The sequence below is a fragment of the Buceros rhinoceros genome, unplaced genomic scaffold, assembly GCF_000710305.1.
Source record: "Buceros rhinoceros silvestris isolate BGI_N320 unplaced genomic scaffold, ASM71030v1 scaffold4057, whole genome shotgun sequence".
In the NCBI taxonomy this organism is placed as follows: Eukaryota; Metazoa; Chordata; class Aves; order Bucerotiformes; family Bucerotidae; genus Buceros; species Buceros rhinoceros.
In genome coordinates this window covers 26,024-40,327 of record NW_010420277.1, presented here as the reverse complement: position 1 = coordinate 40,327, position 14,304 = coordinate 26,024, and the positions used below count along the sequence as shown (strand labels likewise).

The 14,304-nt window shown below is 39.6% G+C and overlaps 1 protein-coding gene across 1 annotated transcript in view; it reads left to right on the top strand.

Moving 5' to 3' along the window:
* ANO3 (anoctamin 3) overlaps positions 1 to 14,304 on the top strand; it is a gene marked incomplete at its 5' end in the record, with an annotated part of 36,759 nt that overhangs the window by 11,828 nt on the left and 10,627 nt on the right. The window contains 8 exons of the mRNA XM_010139241.1: positions 485 to 637; positions 2,692 to 2,792; positions 4,790 to 4,834; positions 7,853 to 7,984; positions 9,347 to 9,453; positions 10,845 to 10,900; positions 13,197 to 13,318; positions 14,234 to 14,302. Of these exons, the coding sequence (XP_010137543.1) occupies positions 485 to 637; positions 2,692 to 2,792; positions 4,790 to 4,834; positions 7,853 to 7,984; positions 9,347 to 9,453; positions 10,845 to 10,900; positions 13,197 to 13,318; positions 14,234 to 14,302 (785 nt within the window). The remainder of the gene's footprint in view (positions 1 to 484; positions 638 to 2,691; positions 2,793 to 4,789; positions 4,835 to 7,852; positions 7,985 to 9,346; positions 9,454 to 10,844; positions 10,901 to 13,196; positions 13,319 to 14,233; positions 14,303 to 14,304) is intronic.

Sequence of the window (14,304 nt, the reverse complement as noted above, 5' to 3'; positions counted from 1 at the left end):
CAGCAGGAACATCCAGGAAAATGATCCTGTCATCAGCGCTTCTTTTTTAATTTTTCAGATCTATTTCTCTTTTGCAGAAAATAGAAGTATGTTTTTCTATCAAATTTGCGTGGGTACAAAGCTGGGAAACTTGGTTTAATTTATTTGTCTTTAAATTTTGTTAATTCCTACTGAAAAGTAAGGATTAACCGAAGTTTATATATACCATACAATAATTTTATGGTGTTTCCACAGCTGAAAGAAATAGCTAGAATATGGGGCTTTTGGAGCTATTTTATTTTGTTTTGTTCCTGTGAATTTGAAATCCCAAGCAACTGGTTCACATGAACTGCCTGTTCTTCTATCTTGTTCTTTATAATCCTCCTGTGGAGATGTGGACATTTCCATGCTTTAGGAAATGCTGCGTTGTTACATGGAGTTCATGGTGGGGCTCTGCATCTTTGTGAAACCCACATTCAGCGTGTTTTTATTTTATCTTCTCCAGGCTGATGCCATGGCGTCATCAGGCCTCTTCTTCAAAGACGGCAAAAAACGCATCGATTACATCTTGGTCTACAAAAAGTCAAGTCCACAGGTAGAAAAAAGAAGCACATTTGAGAAGAATTTGAGAGCAGAAGGGTTGATGTTAGAACGAGAGGTGAGTCTTGTGCCTTACGTGATACGAAAAACCCTTGATGATACATCAGCCTTTATTGGATTTATGAATGATTCCTGGCAATCTGGCAAGCCTGTCCAGCCAGGCTTTGTTAATGCTGTTAAATTAATGATAACAGTGGTCTGATAGCGTGTTTATCGTGGTTTGGGGATGCCTGCTTGTACACGTACACACGCACGCGTGTGCCCGCCAAACTATAATCCCTTTTGAATCAGAGCAGGTCTAGTGCAGTGCAGAGGGAAAGCTTCCAGCCCCTTGTGCTCGCAAACCGCAAGAAGCTTCAGTAGCTCATCCTGTTCCTTTTGTATCTAACTAAAACATTTAAAACCTTTTGAGTTTGAATTTTTTTTTCTGGTATATTTTTCTTGCCTTGATTCCAATCTATTGTCACTTGTTTTCCCAAAATTCCGAGTTAGTATCTCTTCAAGGCTCCTAATACAGTTGCTGGTATCATAGGGATTAATTAATGTCTGTGTGCTCACAATCAGTCTTCTAAGTAAATATAAAAACAAAGTGTGCTTTTGCAAATAAAGTATAGGGAATTGTGGGTTTGCTCGCATTTTATTTTTTCCTTCCCTGCTCTGTGGTAGTGAAGTGTGGTGGATAGTCAGGAATTTCAAGTTTTCCTTCTGTGAAATGATGGGCAAATGTCTTTATTTGTCCCTCTAGAACTGTTTCACAAACAGGGTAAATAGCTGCTGTTGTGATTCAGCTGTTGGTAATGACAGTATTAATAGAAAAAGGCAGGAAAACAGCCTTGGTTTTTTGTTTTTTTGTGAATTACTTCTACAACAGGCATATATTTAGTGTGTCCTGAAGTAAGCTCCTATAATTTATGTGTCTGTCATCAAGATTTTTACTTTTCAACTCACCAGAATTAGCTCACACGCTCTGTGTTAAAGCAACGAGCTATTAAATGTTTCGAAGCCCTTGCAAGTTCTAGCTGACAAGGGAGCATGTTGAATATTCACAAATAACCATCCTGACAGTCGTTTGAAATTTGGGTTTAAGACTCTTAAAAATTGTTTGGAGAATAGTAGAAAAAAATGAATGGATTTGGAAATACTTACTAAAATCAGAGCAAGCTCAGCTGGAGTCAGTTCCAAAGTACTGACCCTTCTGAAAAAATTTGGGTTTATAACATCATAATTGTAGATATTTTAGTGTTTTAAATTGTCTATTAATTGTCCACATTATTTGAGAAAAGAAAATCCTAGAAGTAGTATTACTGAATTGTAATATGACTTTATGAAACTGATAGGTAAAATTGTGAACATTTTAAATTTTACTAACTCTCTAACGAAATTTTCTTTTCCTTACCAAATCTTGCATTGCTCAAGTTTTTGGGAGGCTTTAATTGTATGCAGCTCTATCAAAATATTTACTTAATAAAAAAACCAGCAAATATATCTGGGAGAAGGGTGTGGAACTGAAGTGTTCCGAAGATAAATACAGGAACCTATAATGCCGAAACTCTTGTCTTCTGTACAAATAAATTAGCGATGTAAAACATTTCTGTAGAGTGTGTTCCTTATAATTTTATAAAACCCTCAGTTCCTACAGGGATGACATTTAGAAGTTCATAGCAGATAGCGCAAGGGCTTCACCGTTCCCTGGAGTTCCCGTTCTGGCAGAGCGGGACCTGCAGCCTCCTCTCAGCTGTTGCTCTGTCTCTAGCAGCTGAGCACTCCTCTCCCTAAAAGGGAGGCACACAGAATGGTCTTCAGACTGCTCATGCAAGATGATTTGGAGGAGACTTAAAAGTAATCCATTTATTCCATGTCAAAAAATGCTGCAAAAAGCCTTTCTCCACTTCTGCTGTGTTTACGGGCAAAGATCTGTCCTACTGATTCCTTTTGACAGTTACTAGATATTACAGGGTTTGGAAGGAAAAAAATAACCACGGTGTTTTCAGACCTTGCATGGCCAGTTCTGGCCTTAAAATGGAGTTTGACCCTGAAGTCTGCTTTTAGAAAAGTGAATGCCATGGAATTTTGACTTATTTATGTGTATTTATTTGTTACTGCTCTTTACAGCCAGCTGTTACAAACAGTGATATCATGTTTGTTAAAATTCACTGTCCGTGGGAGACGCTGTGCAAATACGCTGAAAGAATGAACATCAGGATGCCGTTCAGGTAGTGTGCAAACTGTTTGAAGAAACTCGTCATTTAACACTTAATATTAAAACTTCATTACTTACCTTAAGGCTAAATGCTGTCTTTGCTGCCTTGTGGCCAGGCATGTTTGTATTTAATTTAGTGAGGTGTTTGGAGGGGGAGAACCAGAGAGAGGTGCAGTTCCTGTCCCTTTTGCCTGTGGTGCTTGTTTTCAAGCTTACCTTTCAAGTCCAACTGAGCATATGTCTTTAGAAAATAATGTTAATAGTTCTGGCATTGTTTTGGATGTCCCTGGCAGAGCTTCAGGTATTCTCCAGCTGAGCTCAAATATTCCCCATGATTTTAGGGTATTTCTGAAGTCTTACCTAAAGGCAAGTGAAACGACCGCGATAGCTGATATCTTCCATGTCTCCAATGCAACACCGAGTGGTGTAGTTTGGAGAAAATAGGATACCCTGATGTCTTCTAGCTTTCCTTTTCAGAATATCAAACTAAACTGAGTCCCTTGCCTATGTGCTAAACAAATTCTATCATATGCTTTTGCAATAAATATTTGAAACTTCTTTGTAGGACAATTTAGTATCTCCTGCAATAATAAAGGAGAAAACACCCCTTTTCAAATTGATTAATAATGTTCTTTCAGAGAGAAGAGCATGTATTGTGCTGTAAGCCTCATCAGGAGTTAAAGCTTTGGATGCCAAAGCTGTGCGGCTTGTGGAGAATACCCTTACAGCACTCCTTTCTCACTTGGATTGCCAAGAGCTCTCTCTTTCATGTCCCTGCTGATTTCAGCTCTCCGAATGTGTCTGTCTTGCATTGATCCTAAGCCAGAAATAGTCATTGTGAAGCATCCTTTGCTCAAAACTCGCTACAAATAGCCAGTTCTATGCTGAGTTTCCTCATCGTCCCATTAAGCCTTCAAAGCCATTTCCATAAAAAAAAAGGTTTCTGCAACAGTCATGTTCCATATGTTTGAGAGCATTATTACAGTGCCATTTGAGCTTCTCTAGTTTGAATAATACTTGTCAACATTTTAAATATAGAAGTGTTTGCATATGTGTACGCACACGCATGTAAACAATGCAAATTCCCACTCCAAAATAGTTCTTTCTTGCTTTTGATACGCGAAGTCACAAAATGAAGTTAGGATTTAGCAGTGGTTTGAGTTGTTCACCATTTTAGTTTCTACACAGATAATCACTGAAATATAAGGCTGGCATTTGCAATGCTACTTTATTTGAAAGTCCTGTCTGTTCATTATATTATTACACGGTTGGAGGTGTACTTGAAATGTGGCATGAAATGCTAGGAGGAGGCCAGGAAAAAAACCTGAAGAAATGAAACTAGAGGTGTAAAGTGTTAGACTGGGGCAGATATGTTTCTGTAGGGTTTCAGAGTGACTGTTCTCTGAAGGCTTTACTGGGAATTCCTGGAGATGCTTCTCCAAGTTGCTGTGGCAGGTGGAGGGTGGAGAGAAAAGAGCTCTTCATGTAAAAGCAGTTTGCTGTGGTGAGTTTTTACACCTAGATGCTTTAGAGCCCTGTATTGATCTGTAGTTGGATGCAGGATGTTGTGGGAAGGAGTGGTGTGTCATTTCAGAGAATGAAGACAGTGTTTAATGGTATTCAGTGCACAGAGTGCTTAAGGCATTTAACAGCAGGTTAATTCTTCTGAAATGAGTTCATGAAATAAAAGCCAAGAAAGGCCGCGTGAAATGAGTACCAGGACACCATCGAACCCTGCCTGATGGGTGTCTTATGAATGAATTATTGATTTGAAATTATATTAGTGACAAATCTAAAATTTAATTTTGACTCAGAAGCAAATTTAGATTTAGAAAATATGTGAAATTGCAGCATTTTAATGACTTACTCTATTTCAGTTGCCTTTTTGTGTTTTTCACCTTTCTGCCTATGAAAATGTTTTTAAATGTCCAGTGTTCTTTTTTAATGTATATGCCCCTTTCAACTGTCTCCTACTTGATTATTCTCAGCTGATTTTTGCTGTTCTTTCAGGAAAAAATGTTATTACACTGACTGGAGGAGCAAAACCATGGGCAGGTTAGTGGGTGATGTGTAGCTTCTAATTTTGTCAGATAGTCACCCTGCTAAAGAAAATCCATTCGCAGTTGTAAATTTATCCAGGAACCTTGGAAAATTAGATTATTTTCCTGAAAACTCCAAATATGTTAGCTCTCAAAGTGTTAAAATATTCATCTGTAAGAAGATGCAGCTTCGCCCGTTCTTATTTTAGAATTGCAGAAGTGCTTGTGCCAGGAAAAATAAAAGGTCTCATCCTCTTAGCAGAGATCTAATACTGGAGCTATCTCTGCAGTCATATCTGCTGTTACCAAGGCGTTTTTCTTTAGCGTGAGGGATGCTTTCGAGGGTATGTCTCCACTTCTGGTAGTCAGCTGGTGCCTTAGACGTGCACAGGTAGCTTCTCTCGTGTGTGTTCTGCAGTCAGGACTAAATCAATGCCACACACCGAAGGCTCTTGTGATTTTGGGGTGCTGACAGAATAATCTGTAGGGTGAAAGCTGTGTAACTCTCTGGGAAGCAGACCCATGCAAACCTCACCTACGGCTGCTGCTGCGGTTGCTGCTTCTGTCAGCCAGGAGAAGGGTGCAAGAGGCCACAGCAGCAAGGGAAGGGAGCCTGGGGGGGAGCTCGGGAGCGAGAAGGGCGGCACTGAGCTGTGATTGCACCCCGTTGCTCCAGTCAAATATAATCATGACTCGTAAATCCTAATTACCTAAGGAAAAGATATGAAAATTTTGACATGAGGGAAATCTCCAGGAAGAGTTTTCTATTGTGGGTTTTCTCGAGATGGATCTCGAGATGAGAATAGATTTGATTTAGGTTCTCCTGCTGTTACTTTAGATGATGAAGAGCTCTCATAATTTTTCAGGAAGAATTTAAGAAGTCTCATGACATCAGTTTGCAAGATAATCAGCTAACAAAAACAGGCAAAGCGCTGTTGAATGGTGCAGAGAGAAAACTTTAAACACATAAGCAGATAAAATATATTGAAGTAAAACAATCTGTAACATAAATTTACAACTGCGTTTTTCCTCTTCCCAGTCATTCTCATGCTTGCTCCATTTTAGTGTGCGTTATGAAAAATGTAAGTGATGTGCTCTGTAACGAAAGGCAAAATCAACAAGCTTTACTGCAAAATTGTCTCATTTCGTCTGTAATCCATCTGCCGAGTCCTAGATATTAAATACATTTATTGTCCTTATTTAGAAGGACAGATGTCTGAAATGTGCAACTGAAGTAGCACAGTACCTGTGAGCCAAGTCATCATCATATTTTGTGTTGATTTTTCATTTGAGATAAATGCTTTTACCTGTGATTTACTTTGACAATATTTTTCTGAATTTTTTTCATATAATTCAGTGCGCGAAGCAATAGTGTGAAAAAAGAAGCTACATCTAAAAATGAAAGCTAACTCTAAAATTGCTGACATCTCCATCTCATCGTTTTAACTTCTGCTACTGGCATCATTTTTTGTGTCTTACAACCCTCCGAATGTAACTGCTTTTCTGTAGTTTATCAAATCTCATTAATATTTCTAAGTTGTTAAGAGGAGTTCACAAGAGCTACTATGAAGAACTCTATTAAAATCCATGTATATCCAAGGTAAAACTGTAAGGCTATAGAGCATCTCTAGTGTAAGAATATGAGGTACCACTAGTAGAGCCCTGCTGAGACATGTCCACTTCTCTGGATTTACAGACGTGCTTTTATGGTGGAGATACACATCTATAAATGTCCTTTAAAAAGCCCTCAAAAGGTTATTAGGAGCACGAATGAAAGGACAGACAAGAAATGTGATGCTTGGGAGTATACTGTCTGTCTTACCTGGGATATCTCTGTGCTATCTCTCTTTATCTACATACCGTAAAAAAAACCCTTAATGGTTCTACTTAATCCTGTGAAGCTTGAATTCTATTCATAAGGCCACACTCTGGAAATAATTTTATCGCAGTCCTTAAGATCAATGTTTTTTGGGGGGGGAAGTGATCAAGACTTTTCACGTAACCAATTTTAAAAGAATTTAATGAAAAAATATCTGAGATCAGGTGCATTGTTTTTCTGTTCCCTGATGCATCTGCATAATTTCCTCATTGAAGAGAAGCCTGAGAGCAACTTACTGTGTCATCACTTATTATTCTTAATTATGAAATGGATAGCTGTGCTTCTGCTTAGCACAGGCAATTAAGTATTCGCCTCAAATTAAAAAAAAACTCTCATACTTAGCTCGACATTTTTTATGGGTATGAGATATGTATGCTTGATATGTCTGCATACATACTCATTGAGTAAGCCCCACCTCCCACTGGAAAAAAATATTGTTCAGGAAATGTTCTTCCAAAATTTAGACATCTTCTGCATCCCTGATATGTTTATGGTGTTATAGCACCCCTTTAGTATGAGACCAGCTCCTTAAACACCCAAATTTCATTGCAGTTGAATATGAAAAAAATTTTTACGAAACTGCAGGAAGCCAAACCTAGCTTGGTTTGTCTGGATATTGTAGAACCACCTCTGTGTGACATACCCTCCTTTTATTTGATGTATACCATTTTGAGGAAAATTTTGCAGGGGGAGACTTTATTGAAATCAGAAATGAAAATTTGATCCTGAGCAGTCTTGTGTTTGCTTTCAGCTGTTATGAACTTCAGTTTCCGAGTTTGCAGGCAAGGGGGGAAGGAAGAGTTACACCAGCCCTGTCTGGTGGGGCTAGAGAAAGCAATTAGATGTGTTCTGGACTAAAGCATCCACAGTCTGCGAGATGGACTACCTTGGAGAATGATTTTCCCCAGACTCAGTACCGCAGTCCCATCTCAATCCATAATCCCACTAGTTTAGGATGAGTTGTGCTGGAGTGAAGTGTGCAAGATAGAACACAAATAAATACTGTTTGTTTTACTCTTTAGTGCCTTATTTTCTTTTAGTTCCTTAGTGTGGAAATTCCCTGCTTTCCTAGTTCGCTGTCGCTAAACGTGCGTTGTTGGAGATAGAGGTAACAAGCAGGTGAGAGCGTGTAAATCTGCTTTCCTCCTGTCTCAGTTTGCAGAGGAACATGAGAGAGCTGAAAAGTTGGTTGCCCAGAAATCCGATGAAGCTGGATAAAGAGGCCCTCCCTGACCTGGAAGAAACAGATTGCTACACAGCACCCTTTAGCCGGGCACGCATACACCAGTAAGTGCTGGACGGGAAAGGCAGCGGCAGAGATCGCAAGTGGTTTTTATTTTCTCACTTCTTCTAAGCCAGCGCCATCGAGGCAGCCGTTAGCAGATGGTCACTGGCAAATACCCAGTATCATATCTGGTATCTTCTGCGGGTTTTCTCTTAGAGCTAAAAATCTACTCTCTGTTGCTTGCTATTTGATGGTCACTCAGTAATAGAGGTAGAAATTCGACTGAAGAATGAACACGGCCTTTTTGGTTTAGATGTTTTTCTTTCCATTGCATTACAAAATGCAACTACCTGCTCAAGTTTGCTCGCTTAACTATGAATTTTACTTAAGCAAAACCTGAGGCAGCTGTTGACACTGGGAGGGCTTGGAGGCAAGCTAAAACCAGTGGTGATTTTTTTTTTCTTTTTTACCAGATCTGCATTTTTTAAATGCTTTTGTCTCTGAAATTGTATATATACCAAGTAAAATCTATATATGTTCAAATCAGCGTGTTGATGGTGATGTAGGTAAATGTGCTATAAACCTTTTCAGCACCCAGAAAGTTAGGTTTTAAAACTGTGGCTGTTTTCGTCATTTTTGAAGTATTTTGTGGTAATTCTTTTAGGAGAGAAATGTTCATTTAAAGTAGAAGTATAAACTAGACTACACAGGGATTATTTCTTCTCAGTAAAGAAGCTATGCCAGTAGATTCTGCCTTTATCCTGGAAAGACAGAGAATTGCATTATAAGCTCAAACTTTTTTGCCGGTGATTGCCTGTATTGCACTGGATCAGTCCCTTGGCTTTGGTGTTACCTCTCAGGCGGCTCCGCTGACGTTGTGAACTGTTAATAGTGTCGCTTTTGGCACAGCCCGTAGGCAAAAGCTGCATGTCAGATTTCTCGTGTCTGGAATCCAGAGCCATCTGGGAAAGGATGCTTTATTTGGCTCCATCCCAGGAGCCTCCGAGGGAAAGTGCTCGTGGAGCTGCTAGTGTCAAGTGTCCAAGGCAGGGAGATACTTTATAGGGTTTTTTTTCTAAATAGTAGTTCTAGTAGTACCATCTCATAAGTAACTTGAATTTGAGACAACCACTGCTACTGAAGATCTTTTTTAAATTAATTATATCCAGAACAGAAGTTACCTGGATAGCAGGATATTTTAGGATTTAGTTTTAGTCACTTTGTATTCCCAGCAGTAATCTGTGATGATGATAAATTTCTTGGGCCTGAGGAGATGTTCTAGGGATGTAAAATCTTGTATCTTGTGCAGTAACCAAGGAGGGTAAAGATCCAGTAAATCCCTGTAAGAAGAGAACATTTGAGCAGCTATGTTTCATTACCCGTGCGTTGTTTTGAATACTAAAAGGCGTTCATTATTTTAATAGTTTTACGATAAACAACAAAGACAGCTTCTTCAGCAATTCCACAAGAAGCAGAATCGTGCATCACATGCTACAGAGAACTAAGTATGAAGATGGAAAATCCAAAATGGGTGAGCGTGCTGTGGTTTTTTTTCCTAACCTGAGGCTATAAAGATGTAGAAGTATCGTGTGAGTAAACTCAGTTGATTTTGCCATTCCTAGAAATCTTCTTATTCGCTAGCAAAGCTGAAGGAATGTCACATCAATTATTTTCTTAAATAACTCGGTGAAAATTGGCAATATTTTTCACATAGTCTCTCATTCTTTAAGACAAATTGGAGCAATTATTATAAGTTCATGTGATCAGTAAAGATACTATATACCCGAGAAAACTGCCGAGTGTTTCCTAGGACTGGGCCTAACCGTTCTGCTACAACCCAGCAGTTCTAGTCCAGCAGAATCAGCCTGAGCTACGCTTCACTTATATGAGGTCTTCATGTAGCTCAGAGACAGCTGAGCCAAAGACTAAATTCAGTTTATATCAACACTCCTACTGCAGTATTGTAATTATTTTTTAGAAAGTCTAACTATTCATTTTCGTTTGCAATGAACAGGGGATTTTCGTACAATTTCCTATTTTCTTTGGAGGAATTACATTCAGAGTTTAATATAGAGGGACATATTAAAACCTTATTCTTAGGAAGGTCGTAGAAATCACAGGAAGCTGTTGCTTGAGTTTCTGAAGAAAAGCAGTACTGAGACAAACACAGAAAACAAGGGTTCAGATCGAACGCCTTGGAAGTTGATGGCAATTTCATGACGAGATTAGTCTGGCTTGATTTGTTTTTTGGAATGAACAAATCTGAAAACCATCAGACGTATTTCTTGGGGAAACTCTTGGCTGCGGGTGTGCGCTTAGAAGCTACTGAATCTTTTTGTTATAACTATTAGTGGTTACTTACTACTTATTTTTTATAATGCGCTTTGGTCATACAAGAGATCCAGTTTGGGGAAGACTCTAGGACCTGGTCCAAAGTGCTGTAGCCAGCGTGGTGCAGAGCGCTGCTCTGATACAAACTCCTTCGGCTGGTTTACATTTAAAAATGACGGCAGGTCAGCTTTGAACCCTGCGGGGGCTTCGCTGCCGCAAGGACTGTCTGTCCATACCGTGTACATCAGATCATCTGGTCACCCATCAAATCTGTATCATGTGCTCTGGTGAATGCAACATGAGCGTGACTCTCTCCTCACACTTGATCTGGCACGAGCACCCAACCCTGAGAGAAAAGTTGCAGACCCTGGCCCTCAAAGTTGCTGTAGTTTGACAGAAACAGAGACCTCGAGGGATCAGCAAGACCTGCACCAACCGTTGGTGGGACTATTGATTATTGTCAGGCTTAGCAGCGTCCTGAGCATCTCATACTGGGTTACGTTCTCAACATGTGACTTGAAAATTTGCCCTGCTTGAAATGAAATGTGTATTAAAAAATTGATATCAGAACTAAAACTTTTTTCTTTTTAGGTATTAATAGATTACTAAATAACGGAACATATGAAGCAGCATTTCCGCCACATGAGGTAACCTGGTTAATTCCGTATTTATATTTAGATTAAAGCTTGCACTAATATTTTTAGATCCTACTTTATTTTTAATTTTGTCCTGAAAACTTTTAATTTCGCTATGTAATCTGTTGAGAGTTGTTTTATTTATAGCTCTTACTTTAATATTGACTTTTAATGTTTTTCTTGCATAATGTATTATAGCAACTTCCTGCAGCATTTCTTGCTGAACTAGAATATTATAATTCTTCTTTTACTTTTATAAACTGGACATTGCCTGTGGAGTTCTTAATGAGAATATCACTCGTTCCAAATTTTTCCAGTTGGTTTTATTAAATTATTTTTGCCTGCTGGCTAAAAAAATGTTCTATTTTTCTAATAGCTTGTGCACTTGATCACAGTTAGGGGGATGGGTTGATGATTTCCCATTTAGTCTTTTCTGACTACTTCTGGATAACTTCTACTTGCCAGTATCTTCTTCAGTAGGTTAAAATCTGTGGTGGACAGTAAACCCGTGAAGTAGATGAAAAGCCTGTGTTTGCACTTAGAGGGGTTTCAGACGGTCACTGCGTGCTGAAAACATGGTAACTGCAGCTGTGAGCCCTGTGGTGGCTCGGGCTGAGTATTGAGGCTTGGTCTGCTTGTTTCAGCGGACTGACCTCTGCTTTACAAAGTGCCAAGAGTAATTTTTTTTATATGATATTAATAATAAAAGAGTGGGAATACAGAGAACGAGTATTTTAGATAAATAATTGAACGTGATTGTTAACACTTCAGCTGTGCATTACCGACTCCAGGGAGAAGCTGGCCAGAAACCCCCCATCCCATGAAGCTTCGTCTGGCTGCCAAACCACGCTGTCACATCCATGGGATGTGCATGTTCCTTTGTTATGGCATCAGCCACTCTTTCACACTTTCAGTTATGGTTAATGAAGTCCATAATTGAGGACTGACTGGTGCTAAGGGCTAGTGGTTGAACACTCTCAATTCTTTTTTTTTTTCTTTTTCTTCATCACTCAACCAAATGAGAGTAAAAATTCAGTCCCAGTGGGAATGCTGAGACTTGAACTCCACTGTGAATAAACAGTGTAGAAAGAAGCAGCGGCGGGGGAAAAGATGTAAAATCTGCAATAGTGGGTAATGCTTTATCCAGGTGACTGAGAATAAGTTGGTGGTCTGTTCTGGGGGTTCCTAGATGTTGCAAAGGTCCTGTTCTGCGCTGACGTTTTTGGTATGCTGCTTTGCTGGCTGTGATGAGGAAGGAGCAGAACTGGACTCTCTGCTTCGGTTAGCTTTGTTTTTAAGTCATTCTTCAACCAGAGGGTAAGTAGGTTGCAACAGCAGTGTTCTGTCCACGGGGGGGAATGCTCAAGATTTCAAATAACTTATAAAAATCAAAATGACTACATGACAGGGCTCTAGCATGGTCAAGAATCTGTCTCGTTGCTAACTCTGAAGTACGGCTCCAGGGAACTCTGCTCGCCTCCCAAGAAATGGTTTGTCTTGTTTTCAGTTTGAAAGATTTTCTTCCCCATACTGAGTGGTGGGGTCTTTGGAGGGAAGAATTTCAGCTAAAGGAGATCCTGCTACAGAACTGGCGTACAATTATCAATACAAGAGATTCTGCTAAGGACGGTTCTAGCAAATCTGGGTGTTACCTTTAGACTCTGAGCCTGAGGCTGTGCTTTCAGGCTGTCTGTAAATGTCAGGCGTGGCCTGGAAGGACTCTTTTTGGGTAACACTGATGCTGAGTTTTGCTTTTAATGCCTCTGTGAGTCCTTTGTACCTTCAAAAGAATGCCACTTCTGTCGTTTCCATCAGCTCGTAGAATAGGTAGCATAGAAAGACCGTGTTTTTCTATACTTTAACCAGGAGTTAAATGAAGTCTTACGCTATTTCTAGGAGAGAACCAAGCCGACATACCAGAAATTCCCAAAAACTTATGGGAGAGAAAAAAAAGATACTGCAAACACCTCATGAAAAAGGTTGAAAAATTGAAATAGGAGAAAGCATCCACATAGGCATGTCTTAGTGAAACACCGTACTGGAAGCTGTGTGGAGAGCTGAGTAGTTCCTTATAGTCCTGTACCAGTATGTTAGTTCTTAGAGAAACTGGCCATTGCAGAAGCACGTATATCTCTGTCAGGCTTACATGTTAGCTCCAGATGACACATCCTGGAGGCGTCCTTAACAAGAAACCTATTTATTACAAATGGTGAACACCCCGTTTTAAATTATATTCAAAAATACCTGAGAAATCTATGTGTTTTCCATAGGGCCTAATAATGTACTTCTATTTCTTTCTGTTTTTCAGGGAAGCCACAAAAGCAGACATCCCATCAAGACACACGGAGCTCAGAATCACCGACACCTCTTATATGAGCGTTGGGCACGGTGGGGAATGTGGTACAAATACCAACCTCTCGATTTAATCAGGTATTAGTACTTTGAAGAGTAGCTTGTTTCTGGGATACGAAGGGGCTGGGAGCAGTCCCTTAACCGTACTGCCACGTTCCTTGTGCTTTTCTGTAGCATTCGGTTCTTCAAATGCAAAGCAGAGAAATATATGTAACTGCAGTTAAGTAATTCTGATGTTAGGGTTTCAGACTTCCCGTGTCTTTGACATGGAATACCAGTAATTAATTTTTCCTTGCTGTCAGTGGTTATTCCTGATCTGACAGTCATAACCACTTGCTGTGCCCAGTGTTGTTCCACTGAAGGCTGTGGAGCTACACACGTGCCATGGAACAATTCTGTGCTGGTTAAATACCATCCTCGACTGACTTTCTGATCACTGCTACTTCGTCTCTTCTAGCAGCTGATACCCAAGTTTTGAAGAATTAAAGCTCAATCTTCAACTTGTGGTTTCAGTCCTTCGTTTTCTCTAATAATCTTTTGAAACATGTCATATTGCATGAGTATCTGTCATAAATGCATTTTATCATGGAATACTTAGATCATACCAACTTTGCCCCTTTCCAGAAATGTTTTGTGTGCCTGTGTCTATGTGTGTGCATGTATGTATCCATCTCTCTATCTCCGTGTGTGCAAATAAAACGCCCGACATTTAACAATGTTAATGTAGTACATCTACTTAGTCATTGCAAGGATGAGAAAACTGCAGAGAGCTTAAGTTACATCCTGATAAAGAGTAAATTCTGGCAAGTCTGCAGTTAGTCTCGCTGGAATGTTATGCTAGCCTGAAGTAAAACGTTTTGGTAGAACAACAATAATTTTACCGTAAGCTCATGGTGGTAGTTCTGCATCAGGACTATCCTGCTACTGTGATTATAGATAAAGCCCAGGATGCTTTTTAACTTTAAACAATGTGTGTGTTTCCTTTTCATGTAGGCGATATTTTGGTGAAAAAATTGGACTGTATTTTGCCTGGCTGGGGTGGTATAACGGAATGCTTATTCCTG